Here is a 20,584-nt window from a genome sequence, read left to right as displayed (position 1 = left end):
CTGTTGGCTCCACATTGAGCTAATAGCAATTGAGGACAATTGCTATCCCACCCCGGGGGTATAATGCAAGGAGACATATTCCACGGTGAATTCTGTGAGGTTTTGCGGTGGATTCCGTAAAATTTTATTTATTGCCGGGGCTCATACACAAGGTGGATTCCTTGTGCAAAAGGTCGATGGGGACGCCTGTCCTTTTTGGGCGTCTTGTTAATTTAATGTGCAAGTGGGTGATTCCACAAAATACATATTTAAATTAATAGAGTTTATGAGTTTAGAGTGCGTACTCGTAATAAATTAAGGTTAGGATTGAGTTCTAACCAATTTATTTATTTTGTAGCTAAAGACTCCTAGGTATTAACTTTTGTCGGTTTAATTTTATTATTTTTTAACAATTGTGAATGCTTCAGTTGATGTGTAGAGCAAGCAACGGTGGCGTTGGGAAGCACTGGGCGATAGCATGTATTCAAATTATTATCATTTTTTATGGATGCGCATCTTAGGCGTGGCGCCAATATTTATTTTGACGCGCTTATTTATTGAAGCGCTTGACAATTATTTATTATTTTTGTATGCGCATAGGTGCACGATTTAAATATTTGTATTGGATATTGTATTTGGGTATCGCTTGACTCCTTGGGCGCCCAATAGTTTTAATTCTAGTGGGACAAAAGCAAGCACAAAAGCTGAAGTGTGCTAATTGAAAATTGGGCTATTTTTTTGAGCTTAGAGATGAATAATATATCAAATACATACTTTGTGGAGTGCTCACACAAGGCATGGGGGGAGATTGTACCTAATTAGAGTCTTGCTTCATGTTGTGCAAGCTTTCTCTCTTGTTTTTGTGCAAAAGTAAAGTTCTTTTGTTCTTGGGGACCTTCCGGTGCTCACTACGCACGCATACAGCATCCGATCTGTGCACCAATTCTCAACCCTCTTCTCATCCATGATCTGTGCCCAATTGTACATTAGGTTCAAGTTGTGCACTTTAGTCCAATGCCACTTTGACTCATCCATGAGATCCTTAAGGGGTTTGAGATTGGCAACTAGGTTACTTGCTGGCCCTCTTGTCAAGTATTCAAGTGTCCCCTAGAGTTCGGGTTTGTTAGATAGAATGTGGAAAGGGACAGGCATTGGTTTGTCTACTAGGGCTCTTGGCCATCATGCAAAGTGGTACTATGGGCAAGGTCTCTATTGGGACACGGGGCTGAGGGTCAGTGCTGCGGTAGTTTTATGGGCCGTTAGATTGCGATTTGTGAGTTTGGTGGCCCTATGAGACGTTCCATGTGTTTGGAGGCCTACGAGGGTGTTGTCTAGATTGGGCATAGCCTTTGCCTGCCCTAGTAAGGTGGGTCCAATTTACCAGAATCTGGGTTCTGCATAGCTCGTCCGAGTGACAATGCAGCATCTGAGTTTCAAACTTGGATGTCAGAGTCCTAGTGGGCATGTTCGAGTCCAAGTGGACATCCAAGTCTGAGTGGACAGAGGTCTCAGATTGTCCAAGTGGTAGTGGGACATCCGAGTCCGAGTGGACAGAGGACTTAGATTGTCCAAGCAGTAGTGGGACTTAGACAACTATGGAATTTGTCTGAGTGCGGTAGTCAAGGGTCCAAAATGACGAAAAATCACTTAAATACTTCTAGCTCCTATCCTAACATTGCAACCAGGGTCTTGACTAGGATCAACAAGCATCAGTTGTTGACACTTAGAGCATACCTATAGGGCCCGGGGATGCGGGAATGAGAATTGATGAATAAATTTGTGCTATTTCCCTGTAGCTATCTCTCTCTCTCTTTGTCTCAAGCTCTCTCTTAAATGAATGCACACAAATGAGCTCTCTCTCTATCCTCTTGGCTTCTTAAACCCTTTCTCTCTCTTTGCTATCGTAATGCCTTGAAGCTCTCTTTTTCATGTTTTTTCCATGTTTTGGGCCTACAGTTACAATAGAAACCCTAATGTGTGTTTCTATTTATTTTTTTTAATTTCTTACCTAAATGCATCCAAACCATAAGCAACCACTTACACTAATTCAATCTACTTACCTAAATCCCAAAAAAACTAGAAAAACTTACTTGCAAAGGAGATCGAATACCTCTTCAACTCCCTCGTTTCTTACCTATCTTAAGCATCGGTTTGGGGGAAACCCTACTTCAATGCTTGATTTGAACCGTGCAAGCAGTCAAAGCTTGAATCCGTTGGTCTTGACAATTTAGGCATGAAAAAAGGAAGTAGGGCATGCAATAATTAAGTGGCATCAAACCAAAGGGACTTTGATTCAAAGAAAACCCTTAGTGAAACTATTTGATATCCTAATTCACAAAGCACTAAGGTCATCATATGAGTAGCCAATCATAAAGATAAACTTGAGACATATAATAGATTCATGTACAAACCTTATACAATGACAAGCAACCTTTGTAAAAGATGGATATATAACCAACCTTAATAAATGGATATACAATAGACCTCAATAAGCGGATGTAGTGTTTGTAAGTATGTATACATGTAATGTGGTTCATTAAAAAGGTTGAGACTAAAAGGAAGGGGGGCCTTACTAATATCAACAATATCATGTTAATAAAAGAGAGCAACCAAAATGTGGAAGCTTCTCACTTGACTGCTATTGGAGGGGTTTTAGTTGAAAGATCATATCCACTAGGGATCAGAGATAGAAGGAAGTAGAGAATAGGAGATGGAAGAGAAGAAAAAGAATAGGCAAGAGACACACAAGATAAAGACAAAGCACAATGAATCAAGGCACTATGTATTGATAGAACCTGAAATTCCCAAGCAATCTCCAGGCATTAGATCTCACGGAGCTCCCTTATAGACCAAAAATATGCATCAAACACTAGCTTCTTCTCTGCTGCTCAGATTGCAAATATGATGGTTGCGTTGGCTCTGAAAGGGGGGGAAAACCCAGGACACTTACTCAGAAACCTCCCAAATTTCTCCTTCTTCTTCTCCTAATTTAGAGTAATATTTACTGTCTGTAACCTGCGATCGCGACGTGCGCGATTTCACCAATCCTTTTTGCGTGAAATTTTCCCAAACTGGCTAAAAAAGTAACTTTCTTTTTGTATGTCACCCTATTCTAGAATTTTTCTACAGCGTTTTAGGATATTTACAATAGATAATATAAAAAATATGCTAGTTTTGTCCAAAAATCTAGTATTTTTGGACCATCCATACTATAGACAATGCCAGTAATAACTAATATGGCATTGACTCTCTAGATCAATAAGAAATTCGGATGACGATGCACTCTAGAGTTTTTCACACTATGTCCATGTAGTGGCATGACATCCATCCCCTTTTTTGAACCTACACATCCTCTGGTTTGTGCCACTGATACACCACATGGGTCAAACACCCATAGCGTCAACTTGTCGCTTATCATGCACATAAGAAAGCATCCCCCTAGATCATAGATTAGAACACTCAGTATCACCATAACTCTTGAGCCACACCTAGTGCCCCTTCTAGGTCATAAGGCCTTGGGTATGTCGGTGCACAGATCGAATGCTGTATGCATACGTAGCAAGCACCGGAAGGTCTCCAAGAACAAAAGAACTCTACTTTTGCACAAAAAATAAGAGAGAAGACTTGCATGACATGAGCAAAAAGACCAATTGGGTACAATCTCCCCCCATGCCTTGTGTGAGCGCTCCACAAAGCATGTATTTAATATATTATTCATCTCCAAGCTAAAAAATAGCCCAAATTTACAATTAGCACGCTTTAGCTTTTGTATTTGCTTTTGTCCAACTAAAGAATAAAGCGGTTGGGCGCCCAAAGAGTCGAGTTGTGCCCAAATACAATGTCCAATAACGAATATTTAAATCGTGCGTCCATGCACATACAAAATAATAAATAAATATCAAGTGCTTCAATAAATAAGCGTGTCAAAATAAATATTGGCGCCATGCCTAAGATGTGTGCCCATCAAAAAATGATAATTTCTTCTAAATAACTTGAATACACGCTATTGCCCAGTGCTTCCCAATGCCACCGCTGCCTGCTCTACACATCAATTGAAGCATTCACAATTGTTAGAAAATAATAAAATTGAACCGAAAAAAGTGAATACCTAGTAGTCTTCAGCTACAAAATAAATAAATTGGTTAGAGCTCAATCCCAACCTTAATTTATTACAAGTGCGCACTCTAAACTCATAAACGTCCATTAATTTAAATATGTATTTTGCGGAATCACCCGCTATGGAATCATCCATTTGCACATTAAATTAACAAGCGTCCCATCAACTTTTTGCACAAGGAATCCACCTTGTGTATGAGCCCCGACAATAAATATAATTATACAGAATCCACTGCAAAATGTCACAGAATCCACCGTGAAATATGCCTCTTGGCATCATACCCCTGGGGTGGGATAGCAATTGTCCTCAATTGCTGTTAGCTCAATGTGGAGTCAACAATGAGGGGTAAGCACTTAGGTCCCGAGCATGCATCCATTGGGCCTCTTCAACAGGATGATTTTTAAACTTAACCAAATATCTAGAATATCTACGACCCGTTCTAGTGGTCATAAAGTCAGTATCTAAAATAGTTTATGGTTCAAGGATTTCAATTTCTTCTTCTAACAAAGGAGGATTTTCATAGACAGGATGTACAGATAATCGGCCTCTAAAAGGTCGTAATAAAATGATATGAAAAGTGTCGTGGATTTTCCAGTGTTGTGGTAATTCTAGTTTAAATGCATTGTCATTGATTTTGTAAATGATCTTGAAAGGATCATAAAATCTAGGAGCTAACTTTACAACAGGGTGTTTGTCAACACTTTGTAATCTTTTCTTTTCAATGCGTAACCAAACATAATCATCAATTTTGAAACTCATAGCTTTTCTTTTCTTGTTAGCTTATTTTGTATATGATTGCTGGGCTTTCACAATCATATCTTTAACTTCATAAAAAATAGTAGCATGCATGTTAGCAATATCATCAGCAGCTTAAACTTTGTTTGACAATGATGTAACTAGTGTAGGCAATCTATATCCATAAATAATTTCAAATGGTGCTTTCTGTGTAGCTGTATGTGGTGTGTTATTGTATGTAAACTAAAGTAAATGTAAATATGTATCTCATGTTTGTGGTTTTGAAATTGTGTATGCACGCAAAAGATCTAAAACGGTACTGTTAGTAGCTTCTGTTTTTTCATTTGTTTCAGGATGAAATGCAGATGAAAAATCAATCTTTGTTCCTAAATTAGCAAACAAAGTAATCCAATAATTATTACAGAATCTAGAATTATAGTCAGAAATAATAGCTTTTGGCAAACCATGATTCGTGAAAAAAAATTTCAAAAACAATTGAGCAGCTTGAGATATAGTTAATGTTTTCTTGCATGGAATGAAATATGCTTGTTTGCTAAACCTATCTACAATAGTCCAAATCATATCATGATTAGCTTTAGTGTTAGGCAAACCAATGATAAAATCTATTGAAATCTGTTCCCATGGTCGTTCTGGAATTGGTAAAGGCATTAATAAACCATATTGTTTACCATGGTGTTGTTTAACTCTTTGACAAATTAAACATTCAGATACAAAGTTAGATACATTAGATTCCATGTGTGGCCAATAAAAATCTTCAATCAATGTACCCAAAGTAGAAATAATTCCTCTATGGCCTTGATATGGGAGACAATGAATTTCGTGTAAGACAAATACTCGAAATGGAACAGTTACACATAATCTTTTTTCATAAAACATAAATCCATCAACGTAAGACAATGAATCAATTGGAATCCAGTTATTTGCAACTAAGTTTATTCCAATCAGCTTGAAAACTAGGATCTTGGTCATAGGTATCTTTAATAGGGAGAAGAGAATCAAAAGATATCACAGAGATATTATGAATAGTCAGTCTTCTACTCAAAGCATCGGCAACAACATTCTCTTTTTCGGGTTGATATTGTATAAGTGGATGAAAACTTTGAATAAAAGCAGCCCATTTAATGTGTCGGTCAGATATTTGTGGTTGACTAAGGAGATGTTTAGTACTTTGTTGGTCAGTTTTGATCATGAATTCAAATCCCATTAAATAGTGTTTCCATTGGTGAAAAGCTTGTACTACAGCTAGCAATTCCTTATCATAGGTAGAATACTTAAGTTCAGAGGATTTAAGCTTACAGCTAGAGTAGGTTATGGGATGGAAATCTTGCATAAGGATTACTCCTATTCCAGATCCACTAGCGTCAATGACTACTAGGAAAAATGGTCTATTGAAGTCAGGTAATTGCAATACAGGAGCATGAGTTAAAGCATGTTTCAGTAAATCAAAGGACTTTTGTTGATTGTCGGACCAATGATACACAATGCCTTTCTTTAATAATTTTGTCAAAGGTAAGGCAAGCAATGAAAAATTTCTCACAAATTTTTTATAAAAGCTAGCAAGACCTAAGAACGAATGTAATTCGTGCACATTTTTAGGTATCGGCCAATTTAAAATTGCTTCTATCTTTTTAGGGTCAACTTTAATACCTTCAGATGAAGCAATATGCCCTAGGTATTCAATTTGTGTTTGAAAAAATTCACTCTTTTCAGGATTAGCATATAATTCAATAGTTTGAAAACCAAAGATAAATGTTCATAATGCTCGTTCTCATTCTTACTGAAACCAATATGTCATCAAAGAAAACAATGACACAATGCTAATGCTTCAAAAATATGTGATTCATCATACGACTGAATGTGGCTGGTGCATTAGTTAGACCAAAAGGCAAGGAATTCATAGTGTCCAAAATGTATTCTAAATGTAGTTTTGAAAATATCAGATGTTTCCAATCGTACTTGATGGTATCCAGATTTAAGATCTATCTTGCTAAATATTGCAGACCCTGGTAGTTTGTCCATAAGATCGTCTATCCTAGGGATTAGATATCTATTCTTAACAGTGATCTTATTTAGGGCATGATAATCAATGCACATCCTATAGGTATTGCTTTTCTTCTTCACTAATAAAACAGGTGCACCAAATGGACAACTACTGGGTCTAATGAGTCCTCGGGTTAACAATTCTTCAACTTGGACTTGAATTTCTTTTTGTTCAATTTGGTTATGTCTATATGGTGCTTTACATGGTGGTTGTGATCCAAGAATTAGGTCTATTTTGTGATATTCGGGACGTATAGGTGGTAAGTCAGCAGCAAAACAATCCTGAAATTGTGAAAGAAATTGTGCGTGCCTAGGATGCACCTGATTTTCTTTAGCTTCAATCTCATTCAACCATATTAAGTAGGATTTGCTACCTTTTCGTAATGCACGTTTAGCATGTGTATAACTAAGCAATGGAAAATTATTGAAAGTGTGTATACCATGCAATGTGATTTGTTTCCCATTAGAATGAATCTTCATTGAATGCGTGGAATAATCTATATCGAGATTATACTTATGACGCCAAGGCATTCCTAAGATAATGTCACTAGATTGCAAAGGCACAACTAAGAAATTTCTACGTTCAACATAATCACCAATTTTTATTTCTGTCATGTACTTCTTGTGTTCCATTGTATCTAGTGTCTAAGAATGCAGCCTTGATGCGATAATGAGTGAAAACAGTATGTAATTTTAATTCTTTGATCAATTTTGTAGAAATAAAGTCGTGTGTGCTCCCATCATCATGTAAAACAGTCTTTTCTTTGATGTTGAAGACAAAATTCGAGGATGAGAGAAGAGACCGCAACAATTCCCAACTAATGGTAACTTTGGTTCAAAACAATTGAATTCAAATTTTCGAAGATTCAATCAAAATTTTTTCCTTCCATCTTCATTCCGTAAATCTTGGACACGACCCCCTGCTTTACCATCAAACACAAATCCAAATCCTAAGCCATCTTTCCAGCCAAATCCCAACATTCCTAAACTTCCCGCTATTACCAATAATGTGTCTAAGGCCAAATCCATAGTCTATTACAAATGCCATCAACCTAGACATCTAGCGGCGAATTGTCAATCAAAAAAGCCAATTGTTCACATCAACTATTTGGGAGCGATTGAAGATGAAGACCATGAAGAAATACCAAATTTCACGGAAGATGATGATGATATCGGTACTACTTCAGATACTTTACCAGGTATGCCAAATCTCCATTCTTTATTAATGATGAAATGTTTTTGGCGAAGGAAATTGCATCTTCGAGAGTCGTTGGCTTGAACATGTTCACCTCCGCATAAAAATGACCAAGTAAGCTAGACATAAACTTGCGTTTATGGGTTGCCTCAGGTATATCTTCGAGCATTCGAAGTTGCAATAAAGTATTCAAAAAACACTCGGTATATTGTGAAATAGGCTCACGATCCCTTTATTGTAGAAGATCCCACTGTTTAATTGCTTTTTCGTGGAATTGGGGTGGAAGAAAATTCTGCAAAAATTTCTTTTGAAAAGTCTCCCAAGTAGTAGGATAAACAATGCTTTTGCGGACAACAGTCCACCATAGGGATGCTCTGTCCACTAAATGATTAGTGATATACTTAATTTTGTATTTCTCAACATACTGTTCTTCATGGAAATAATCATCAAATTAACTGATAAAAGCAAGTACAGTCTTTCCATCGTGTGACCCATTGAAAGTACGAAATTTGAAATTTCTTTTACTTATATTTGTTTCTTTCCGAATAGATTGTGCTTTAAGTATCGCATCGATCGTACGTCATATAAGATCTTCAGATTGCGGTCCATCTTGGTCGGCGGTAGATCATTGCAGACTAGCCAATTGAGCTTGCAAAGTTTGACGTGCTCTTCGTTCCTCTTGAAGCTGCATTATGATTAGGTCCAATTTTTGCTCCATCATTGGTTCCGGTAAATCACCTTCGGCTATAAAATATTCCATGGTTTGATCAGACATCTTGCAAAATTTCAAACAACCTCACACACTCAAAATCTTGTTAGCGAGATGAGCGTAGCTCAAAGTTGGGTTTATAAGGCTTTTTTTTAAATAAATGGCTTTTGTAGTATTTCTTCTTTGTGGATGCTGAAGTTGATGTCACGGTCTTCTTCCAAGAGGATACTTCATCCATGTAGACTGCGTGTAGCAATCTATGTGCTAGAAATCAACGTTGTCACAGCACAGGTGTGAACAGGGACTTGCTGGGAGGTTGAAGATGAGTTTGTGATTGTTTCTGTGGAAACTACTGCTATGAATAAGAAGGAAATTTGTTTTATGCTTTAGAGAAGCTTAAAATCTTTAAGTTTTGAAAAAGCTTAATAATGTAAATTTTTCGTTTCAGGATGGCGGCATATCCTAATCACAGTCGACGCCGTCGAGTTCATCTTGCTACCGCTACCGTTGAATTTTAGAAGATTAAGCTTTATAAAAAGCCTATTAAGCTTTATAGTCACACTAATTGAAAATTCTTATCTCTTTTTTTTGAGAATAGAAAACTTGATGAAGAAGCTTTCCGCATGGTCCTCCGCCTGTAGAGGCTAGTCCTTCGCGATCCAATAGTGTAGCAGGGGTTCTTCACTGCCAGGAACACATTCGTATTGACGGATTGCAACGAGACTAATTGTAGAGCTTGATCGTTCTAGGAGCTTCGCCTTCACGCAAGATAGTAAGCGATTGGAAGCCCTTGATCTCAGCTTTGCTCTGATACCACTGGTGCACAAATCGGATACTGTATGCGTACGTAGCGAGCGCCAGAAGGTCCCCAAGAACAAAATAACTCTACTTTTGTACAAAAAACAAAAGAGAAGACTTGTACAACATGAGCAAAAAGAACAATTAGGTACAATCTCCGCCCATGCCTTGTGTGAGCACTCCACAAAGCATGTATCTAATATATTATTCATCTCCAAGCTAAAAAATAGCCCAAATTTACAATTAGCACGCTTTAGCCTTTGTGTTTGCTTTTTTCCAACTAAAGAATAAAGCGGTTGGGCGTCCAAAGAGTCGCGATGTGCCCAAATATAATGTCCAATAACAAATATTTAAATCATATGTCCATGCGCATATAAAATAATAAATAAATATCAAGCGCGTTAAAATAAATATTGGCGCCACGCCTAAGATGCGCACCCATCAAAAAATGATATAAAATGAAGCATTCACAATTGTTAGAAAATAATAAAATTAAACTGACAAAAGTGAATACCTAGCAGTCTTCAGCTACAAAATAAATAAATTGGTTAGAACTTAATCCTAACCTTAATTTATTACGAGTGCGCACTCTAAACTCATAAACTTTCATTAATTTAAATATGTATTTTGCGAAATCACCCGCTATGAAATCACCCACTTGCACATTAAATTAATGAGATGCCCGGAAAGGACAGGTGTTCCCATCGACTTTTCACACATCCACCTTGTGTATGAGCCCCGGCAATAAATATAATTTTATGGAATCCACTACAAAACCTCACGGAATCCACTGTGGAATATGCCTCCTAGCATCATATGTATCATATATTGGAGGCTGTTGAATCTCTATATACATACTATCAATGCACCCATCAACAAATACATAGCAACATGCTTGCTCTTTCAAAGTCGAGCACATAGAAATTTGTCTATACTAATAATTGTGTATCAAACTGAGTCTTAATTGTATCCAGTACATACTCCCCATCATCGAAAATAGTGAAGTGGTCCATATCTTGAAGCATCTTAGAATTGCCTATCAAGGCCTTTGATAAAGCATCCGAAATATTTTCCAACTGTGGAGCCTTATATCTAACATCCTTTAAAGGCATATCCTCAAGCTCATGAACTGTCTCATAAACAAGAAATGTATCATGCAAATCATATACATCCAACGCTTAGCCAATCTCCCTCTAAGTCCCTACATCAAGTAAAACATGAGCTTCATAAACCTCTTCAGATGCATTAAGAAAATCTATAGATGCAATGGCTGAATCTTCCACTATAGGATCTTCCAAGGCATTCATGGTTGTCTCAATATCAGAGTGCAACTTATATCCCAGTTGTTTGCCTTCTTGCTTGCTATCCTATTTCTGCTCCTGTAAAGCTTCTTCCATAACATGCTCGAGAGGTGGCTGATTTGTAGCTTTATGAGGATCCATGAATTGTTTCTACAAGCGGCAGATCCTGAGTCAAGATCTTCCAAGGCATTCATGGCTCAGGATCTGCCGCTTATAGAAACAATTCAATTTTCTAACTTGCAAGAGCTTGATGTTTTGCAAGATCTAACTACTCAAACTGACTTTCAAATTCTCTTAATAACTTTGTAGCCACAAGACCCTTATTGGATTGTAGAACCCACCTCTGGAAAGTCTTGGGGGTAATCAAACTAGTGTCTTCAATGTAAAATTCTTCCTTGCGTGTCTTCTTGAAAGCTACCCAATCAGCATCCTGCATGTATAATTTAGTAACTCGGGCTTCCAATTCATGTACAATGACATGTACAAAATACTAGCTCAATGCAAGTTGAGCCATCCCAAAGAACTCCATCTTTTGAGCATAGGCATGCAAATATGTAGATACATTCATGCCATTAAACAAGTTCATCTCACGCTCTATTACCAATAGAGCATTTATCACAACAATTTCTGTTTGAGCAAAAGCCTGCATCACCTGTTGTTGTTGTTGTATCTACATAAGCATGTTCATATTTAGCACTAACTGCTGCAAAACATCACTAGAGATTGTGCTTGAAGGTTCTTCTATCTTGTCTTTCCTTCTGATGACCGTTCACGTCTAGTTCACCAATGTCGAAGGGGATTTAGTCAAAAGGTCATATCCACCGAGGATCAAAGATAGAAGGAAGTAGAGAATAGGAGATGGAAGAGAAGAAAAAGAATAGACAAGGGGTACATAAGATAAATACAAAGCACAATGAATCAAACCACTATGATGCCAGGAGGCATATTCCACGGTGGATTCCGTGAGGCTTTGCAGTGGATTCCGTAAAATTATATTTATTGTCGAGGCTCATACACAAGGAGGATTCCTTGTGCGAAAAGTTGATAGGGATGCCTATCCTTTTCGGGCATCTCGTTAATTTAATGTGCAAGTGGGTGATTTCATAAAATACATATTTAAATTAATGGATGTTTATGAGTTTAGAGTGCGCACTCGTAATAAATTAAGGTTAGGATTGAGTTCTAACCAATTTATTTATTTTGTAGTTGAAGACTACTAGGTATTCACTTTTGTTGGTTTAATTTTATTAACAATTGTGAATGCTTCAGTTGATGTGTAGAGCAAACAATGGTGGCATTGGGAAGCACTGAGCGATAGCGTGTATTCAAGTTATTTAGAAGAAATTATCATTTTTTGATGGGTGCACATCTTAGGCGTGGCACCAGTATTTATTTTGACGGGCTTATTTATTGAAGCACTTGATATTTATTTATTATTTTGTACGCGCATGGACACACTGTTTAAATATTTGTTATTGGACATTGTATTTGGGCACAACCCGACTCTTTGGACATCCAACCGCTTTATTCTTTAGTTGGGAAAAAAGCAAACACAAAAGCTAAAGCGTGCTTTAAATGGTAAATTTGGACCATTTTTGAGCTTGGAGATGAATAATATATTAAATGCATGCTTTGTGGAGCGCTCACACAAGGCATGAGGAGAGATTGTACCCAATTGGCCTTTTTGCTCATGTCGTTCGAGTCTTCTCTCTTGTTTTTTGTGCAAAAGTAGAGTTCTTTTGTTCTTAGGGACCTTCCGGCGCTCGATACTGTGCACCAGAACCTAAAATTCCTTATTTGGCACTACTCAAAAGCAATCTCCAAGCATTAGATCTCCTGGAGTTCCCTTGTAGGCTAAAAACGTGCATCAAACACTAGCTTCTTCTCTACTACTCAGATCACAAATCTGATGGTTTTGTTGGCTCCGAAAGGTGGGTAAAACCCGTGGATACCCACTCAAAAACCTCCCAAATCACTCCTTCTTCTCCCAATTCAAAGTGTTGTTTGCTAACTGTAAACTACGATTCTGACGTGTGCGGTTTCGCCAATCCTTCTTTTAGGAAATCTCCCCAAACTGGCTGAAAAAGCAACTTGCTTTTTGCATGTCACCCTATTCTAGAAGTTTTCTACCGCTTTTTAGAATATTTATAATAAATAATATCCAAAATATAAAAAATATGCTAGTTTTGTCCAAAAATTTAGTATTTTTGGACCATCTATACTATAGACGCTGACACTAATGACTAATATGGCATTGACTCTCTAGATCAATAAGAAATTCGGATGACGATACACTCTAGAGTTTTTAACTCTATGTCCATGTAGTGGCATGATACCCCCAAGACTCACGGATCGCTTATTGTTTCAAGCATTTCAAGCCCAATGCAATGGCTACCTCTCACATAACCGTACGTGCTCTCACACCTATGAGTGTAGTGAGCTTACATCCATTCCCAATCAAGTTGTCTCCTCCCTCACGCACTCTGGTAGCTCCATGATCCAAGGTGCAAGCTCAAGCAAGTTTGATCCTCAAGCTCCAAGCTCCATGCTCCATTGCCGTGTGCAAGACAAGAGAAGAGAAGACGAAGAGACGAGAAGATGGAAAGCTTCTCCACCACGGTCCCTCACCCTCACACACTAATTCCCTCACACTCCCTCTCCCAAAAGCAAGCAAGAATAAGAAGAAGAAGAGGAAGAGGAGAGCTAGTTTTGGCCACACACAAGAATGAGCTTTTACATTCACTTTTTGCCTTTTATACAAAACCCTAATCCCCTTTGGGCACCCATCCCTTTTTTACATGCTTGGACATTTTAGCCTAGGTCTTGTTTTCCTATTCCCCCTCTATTCACATTGTGCATTCACCTATGCCTGCCTACATTTACAAAGCGCATAGGGAGGGAGCTTGGCGCTCTTTTACAAGGATTTAGACTGTGCTTTTATATTTTAAAAATGTGCATTTTCTCTTTTGCACTTACCCTAAACTTTTAAGGTTATCCTTGCACTTTTGGTGTTTTTTCCTCCTATTCCTTCAACCAGGCCGCCTTTTTCCACTTTGCTCTGTCTTTTTAATTTGCCTTTTGCTTTCTTTGTACTGCGGGGTTAACAATAGTTAAAGGTCACAAGAAGATAGAGAGGGAATTCCAAAGAGTATCACCAGTAGTACTACAACCTCAAGCATAAAGAGAGATAATGGTCACCTCCTCCTCCAGGTTTAGGTGTGTTGTAACCCATTTGTTTTCAAAATCACAAGAGATACGAGTAATAAATGGGGCTAAAATAGGGGTTGATGTGGAAGACATCACCATCACTTCCAAAGAGTGATTATTGGAGACCCAATTCAAATTATTAGAAACCACATTTAGGCATTTTCCCAACCACCTTCATTTCTTGCATACATATAAAGATAGGGATCATATTTTCTTGGTAGACCTAGTTTGTGATAGCTCACGCCTTAAGGGATCAATTACCTCCTTAGCATTATCAGAAATAAATTTGATTAATCTTTTCAATTTGAATGAAATTTGAGTATTCTAGGGTTACCTTGTGAGTTGTTAGTCAAATTGAGTGTGTTCTCTATGATTCTCTAAACCTCGGATGCTATTTGTCTAGCAATACTGTCCTAGGACTTTTGAGAGGAATAGAAACTAGCTCCTTAGCTTTCACTTTTTAGGTGGTCAGTTTAGGAAATTTATCAGTTTAGCAAGTGTTCTAGCATTATTAGGATGCATGAGGAAGATACTCATGTATCCTAATAATGCAAGTGCTCTAGTGTTATTAGGATACAAGAGGGAGATACTAATATGAATTGATGTCTAAAACTAGTTTTGGAGCCAATACCACACCCAAAAGAAGGGGGATGCTATGATATCAAGGAATGAGTGGAAATGGTCTAGATGGTCCAAAAACCAAATTGGATGTTAGAGGATTTGGAGCCATGGAGATTGAACCTTTCATTACATTTCAAGAAGGTGATGGGGCATTAAGCATACTTTGACCAAACCCAAATGTAGAGTGCTTTATTAGAAATATCAAAGCAAGAGATTAGGAAGTTGTCTAGTTGATAGAATCCTAAACCTTAACGAAAGCAGTTGTTTATAATTTAGGATCTTAAAAAAATCTAAAGGGGCAACCATGGCCATGGTAGAAACAAAATAAGGTTGTAGGATTTTAGCTCGTAATCATTGATTTAGATGTTTTATTGAACAAGTACACAAAGACTTTGTTCTTTTGATAAATCATTATTAGCCTTCTCAACCTTGGCTTCATGGATGCTGCTTAATGGGGTTCTTCCAACACCACTTGGAAGTCTTTTCTCCATCTTTTTATTGAGATTTTCTTCCCTCAAACTCAGCGATTTCTTGAACTATGCATGAGCTTGCACCCACATTTATGTTCTCTCTTTCTATTTTTTTCACAAGAGGAAACTATTTGTTTTAGATGTTAGGGATCACAATACACTTGCAATATGGAATTGATGGACTATAGTGCCTTGGTCAGTATCTTAGCTAGAACTAGACTACTTGTTCTTTTGGAGATTATGGAGTAATAATTTGCATTTGCGACTTAGGATCAAGAGAGGATTAACAATACTATGGTGCTTTGGTGATTACCTTGGCTAGAAAGGAGAATAATTATATCGTACAAATGACTTTGGCAAAGTAGATCATACAACATTTATATCATGCATAGGCTATAAGAATAAAAACATGTTTTATGTGTATTATTGGTGAAACATCTTGTCAATAAGAGAGGCTTCACTCGTCGCAAAGTTGGAGTTTCCCATGAAGGGAGAAATTGTGCATAGCATTTTGCAATTGCAATTGCACCCAATGTGGAATAGTTATGCAATAGAGGTATCATTTGCTCCATAAAGATATGAAAAGAGAAACCCTTTAATGTTTAGGGCATTGCTTGTCATTAATGTGTAAGAGGCCCTCTAATGCACTTTTACTTGTCCATGCAAGCATCATTGCTTTATTGACACACATTTCTAGTGTCTTGGCTTGTAAAAGAATAGAGTGGTTGGAAGTGGGAAGTCCTTTTATGCTACTTATGAGACTAGTTGCATTGAAGAGTTGACCTATGCAGCTTGGAAGTAGTTCATGTAGCTACCATATGCACTTTAGGTGGTCCATTTTGTAGCTCCTCCTACATTATTTTGTGTAGGGAAATTCAATTGAAGTGTTTGAGAATTTGAAGGGCATGCAATATGTTACTCTTGTATGGTACATTCCTGCCATTCAATTGAAATATTGGAGAGAGCAATCAAAGTAGATACTACCTAATATGAGAAACCTAATCAGATGAATCTCACATTGGTGCCTCATCTTTGTAACATCCCATTTGCTAATATTTTTGGTGGTGGTTTCATTACAAATTTTGACTTTTCTCTATGAGAAAACCCTCAATGTGATGTGTCCATAAGCATCCAATAGAATCTCTAGTTTTGAATAAGGTAATTATTGTAATATGAAGAAGTATCAATGTATTAAAAGAGAAATTAAAAAAGAATTTGTGAAACATCTTGGTAGCCAATTCACTTTAGACATTGCATCTTCTTCTTGTGTTAAGCAATGATATTAGCAATGACAATCTTCTCTTGTCTAAAACCTGATATTCATATATACCACTATCTTTTTGTGTGTGTGTGTGTGTGTGTGTGTGTGTGTTTCTTTCATTTGTGGTAAAGAATGATGTAGAGTCCAAACTCAACACATTGCAATCCAAATTTAATGTGTAATTGTATTTAACATATACAAGTGTTAACTAAATTAAAATATATACTTAATGACCCCAATCAGTTGCGTGAAGATGCCATTAGCAAAAACAAAGAGGACCATGAAGAGTAGGTTAATAATAATTAACAAACCTTATAAAGGTTAATTATCATCATGAACAACAAGGTAGCCACATACAAGTCGACAATTATTTTTAAAATAATAAGGCCTCCATTGATGCCATAAGCAAAGAGCATGTTATGAAGTACACAAAATATTTTGGAGTACAAAATGAATGTATTTGATGATTGTAATTCATTATTATTGTAGCCTATGTCTTGATGACAATAGTGATGATAATGAGTGGGTCAATGTGCAGTCTAATGTTATGATCAATCTCTTGTTGGAAATGGAAAATTATTTAAACAATGTGTATGCAAAGGTTCAATGAGGTAATAGTCCTCATCTAGGACCGACCTCTAATTGAGCATTGTAGTAGAGTTTAGAGATAAATACACACACTCACACGCCCTACATTTCTCTTTCTAACATGGCCTCCACTTCCCTGATGAGGCCCGGCCCAAGAAGCAAACAATGAATTTACCAATGTACTCTATGCCAGAGACGAGAATATATCTTTACTACGGTTGTGTGTGTGTGTGTGTGTGTGTGAGAGAGAGAGAGAGAGAGAGAGAGTATACAAAAACAAAATCTCTCATCAATAATAGCCCTATCAACTATATTGTGTAGAAAAAGAAATAGTGTTGAGAGAGATAAGAGAGAGAAATTCCATTGAGTTCATTGGTGATCCAAAGGGATGAAAGCAACTACTTGGAGAGATTTTATTTTTGTAATAGAAAATTTTCAAATATTTTTTTAAAATTTAAGAGCTAAGAAAATTGTTGCCCAAGGTGTTCACTATGGAAAAGGGCACACCGAAAAATGCTGCGCTCTGGAGACTTGTTCTCTTAAGGCGAGTACACACTACCCCGAACGGCTTGGGTAGCATGCAATCTACCCTTTACTTCCTTTACACCCTAAGCTGCATGGTAGCTTTTCACAAAACGACGGATGCCCCAATGGTAACAATGCCTCTGACCATCACCCATTGGCGGTGGTTCAATTGTTGTCAGGCATAGCATACTTTTTTAATGTATAGAATTTGTCACCTAGTGTGTTCGGCACGGACGAGATTTAAGACGGGGGAGATCCCCACCCAAAAATATCCGACGTCCATAAATTTCACGACTTGTTATAACGCGACACGCCATTCACGAACACTCTTTTTTCGAAAATGGCCGTCCACATCCTGGTGTATAACCAGCCTTAAAGTCCTCGCCAGGCTCAAGCGGCTCCAGCCTCGGCCCTCGGGCACATACGACTTGTTAGAGAATGCAATGGAATATTTGACGAGGCGACTGGGTTCCAAAAAGAGTAAAATTCGTTGTCCGCAGCCAACTGTCGACGGTTAAATTTCCGCAATAGGAGAGTCTCGTACCCCCCACACCATGTGGGGGCGAGCCAGCTGAAACCATATTCCCTCTCTTCCCGCCCGCCGCCCCCGCCTCCCTCCATGGCAGCGAAGCCTGCTGCGATGCCGCAGCTCTGTTGCTCACAGCAACAACAGAGACAGGGGCCATGCGCTTGTCTCCCGTTTGATTTCTCCTCTTCTACTAACAGCACTTCCCATCAATTCCACTACACGCAGATGATCAATGGGAGCACCTGCTCCCAGTCCTGTTTGCAGGGTTTAAGTAATAATAAGAGCAGCATCATCAGCAGCACTAACAGCGCCATCGCCACCACCAGTAATAATGGGCTGCCCACCCCGAGCAGCTTTTCCAACAGAACCAATCTGCCCATCCTGTCCTGCGGCATTTTGCCCGCAGCTGCAGCAGCTTCTCCTTCCGGCTCTCCCTTGGATACAAGCTCCGGTCTTCACCAACATGTGGCCTTCACCGAGCAGGTATGTATGCTCAATTAAGCTTCGATCGTTGTGTAAGGTAGGATTCATTATTTAGTCGCCTGCGAGTAGTCAATTATATGTTTGCATGATTTCTGGCTCAGATATGCTCTCAAGTAGTCTTTCGAATTCAGTCTGGCTCAATAATTGGGAATGATTGCATTCTTCCGGAACTCATGTAGCATTTGCTTTGGTACAAACTACACGGGAAAAACAGTAGGGAACAATTGCTTTCATCTGGAGCCGATGTGGCATTCGAATTGAATTGGTAGCAATTGCCACGGACATACATAAGCAAGAAAGAGTTCGCCTGTAAATGTATTATCTATTCATTATGGCATGCCTGGGCTGTGACGTTTGTGCATCAGTGAAGCATGCCACGGGGGGAAATAGTTCGATCGTATTATCTCAATTATCTCGATCAAGTTCATTCCGCATTGCTTGTTATATTCTATGAAAAGTTGAATCAGTTCTCGATGTCGGACCAAATGATATTACTAATTGTTTATCCCAAATACATAGTCAAGTGGAAGAACCACTTGGTGGCCAAGAGTCGGTAGCTCATTTAAGAGTCACTTTCCCAACTTCATCCCTTGACTGAGGATAGGAATCATTCATAAGGTGGAAGTGTACATTTCTAGACATTCAAGATGGATGCTACAACATTAGCCATTGACCTTGGCTCACAAGGTGACCAGGGGTGAAGGCAGCTAAGGAGCTCTATAAAAGGGGTGCTCAAGGTCTCATTTGTACCACAACTTGTGTGATCATTGCAGCTAGACTTTTAGGCTCATTGACAGACTTATCAGTATCTGGTTGGTGTGGACTGCTGTTATGGGGCACCAGACCTTAGGTTGGGACCTTGACCTGTTATGCTGCTGATTCCAAGCTCATGGGATCCGTGACTCTGCATTGGCTCTTTAGTCGGGAGGTGGGCATGATTTCCACCTTCCATGTTGATTTATGTATGCTTGTATGGCTTGTGTTGTGTAAATACATATGTTGGATCTATGTGGGGTTTTCAGTGAGCTGTCAGTTGAATCCGTTGCTAGAACACCTTGGAAATTTCAACAAGTCACCCTCCTGTATGATCAATTGACCCCATCTTGGACTGGAAAGGTTAAGAGCTTTTTTTCATGTGAAGCCACCACTGTAAGCAAGACAAGTCTTTGGTAAATAGTCCCATCCAGTTGGTTAGTCTACTCCTGAGTGAGCCAATCAGGGAAGATGGCCTCATGTCTCATATGAATAAAGTGCCTGCCTCCTCTTCTCTTCAAAAAGCTGAGGGTAAGTAAGGAAAGGGGAAAAAGTTATTGTTCCCCAATCTCTGCTTTTGGCTGCTGCAAATCTGTCATACAGCTCTACAAATACTTGGAATTCTAACATGACAAACAATGCATCTCCAAGGTCCTCTAATTGCAGTGCCATTGTTACAATCTGGAGATGACAAAGAAGGCTTTAAACTACAAAGCTGCATCGAGATCAATAGAACTTAAGTCTCCCTATGAATCTTGCATTCCCACAGCCTTTCACCCATGCTAGACTCTGATCTTCTCCTGACCAAATGAGGTTTTATATTAACTGCTCACTCATGCAGGATCTATAGAAAGCCAATCAAGAAATGATATAACACATTGGCATTAAGAGTACCTGGTTGGAGGGGCCACCACTCTTTGTGCAAAGAGAGTCTAGATGTGTGCCAATGCAGTGATTTCTGCCTAATGTCCGCTAGCAAGGGTGCCGACTGCCGCTCAGAGACAATGCCAACCCCTACATGACAGTCTAGGTATCTCATAGAAGTCTTGTGATGGATCCAATATGAAGATTTCATGAGGACTCCATTGAGTCCGAGGGACATGAACACCCAAAACCTGCAGGATTTGCCACTTGATAAGTCCTCCTGTGGCCAATATACAAGTACCTCCATCACTGTTCTGGAATTACCCTCATCCCGGCTAATTATTTCCAATCTCTTGTTTGGCATGAAAAACATCACTCAAGAAATGAC

At 38.5% G+C, this 20,584-nt stretch overlaps 2 protein-coding genes across 7 annotated transcripts in view; one reads left to right on the top strand and one right to left on the bottom strand.

The window, feature by feature from the left end:
* The first annotated feature begins 17,942 nt into the window (after positions 1-17,942).
* The window catches only part of LOC148028879 (uncharacterized), a 73,984-nt gene continuing 71,342 nt past the window's right edge, over positions 17,943-20,584 (top strand). The window contains exon 1 of the mRNA XM_087687645.1: positions 17,943-18,579. Coding sequence (XP_087543771.1) covers positions 18,187-18,579 — 393 coding nt within the window. The 5' untranslated portion in view covers positions 17,943-18,186. The remainder of the gene's footprint in view (positions 18,580-20,584) is intronic.
* LOC148028880 (uncharacterized) overlaps positions 18,268-20,584 on the bottom strand; it is a 73,247-nt gene continuing 70,930 nt past the window's right edge. The window contains exons 3-4 of one of the 6 annotated variants that reach the window (XR_015692340.1): positions 20,227-20,447; positions 18,268-20,132 (exon numbers count right to left, since the gene is read on the bottom strand). Coding sequence is in view for 2 of the 6 variants with exons in the window: in XM_087687646.1 (XP_087543772.1) it covers positions 19,928-20,013; positions 20,227-20,476 (336 nt within the window). In the remaining 4 variants the exon portion in view is untranslated. Of the gene's footprint in view, positions 20,133-20,226; positions 20,477-20,584 lie in introns of all 6 variants that reach the window. The other 5 variants (XM_087687646.1, XR_015692341.1, XM_087687647.1 and 2 more) reach the window with 5 other exon arrangements.

This window comes from Lygodium microphyllum, chromosome 11 (genome assembly GCF_053477565.2).
Source record: "Lygodium microphyllum isolate KBCC chromosome 11, Lygodium_microphyllum_v1.1.10, whole genome shotgun sequence".
Classification (NCBI taxonomy): domain Eukaryota; kingdom Viridiplantae; phylum Streptophyta; class Polypodiopsida; order Schizaeales; family Lygodiaceae; genus Lygodium; species Lygodium microphyllum.
This window is presented reverse-complemented; position numbering and strand designations above follow the sequence as displayed.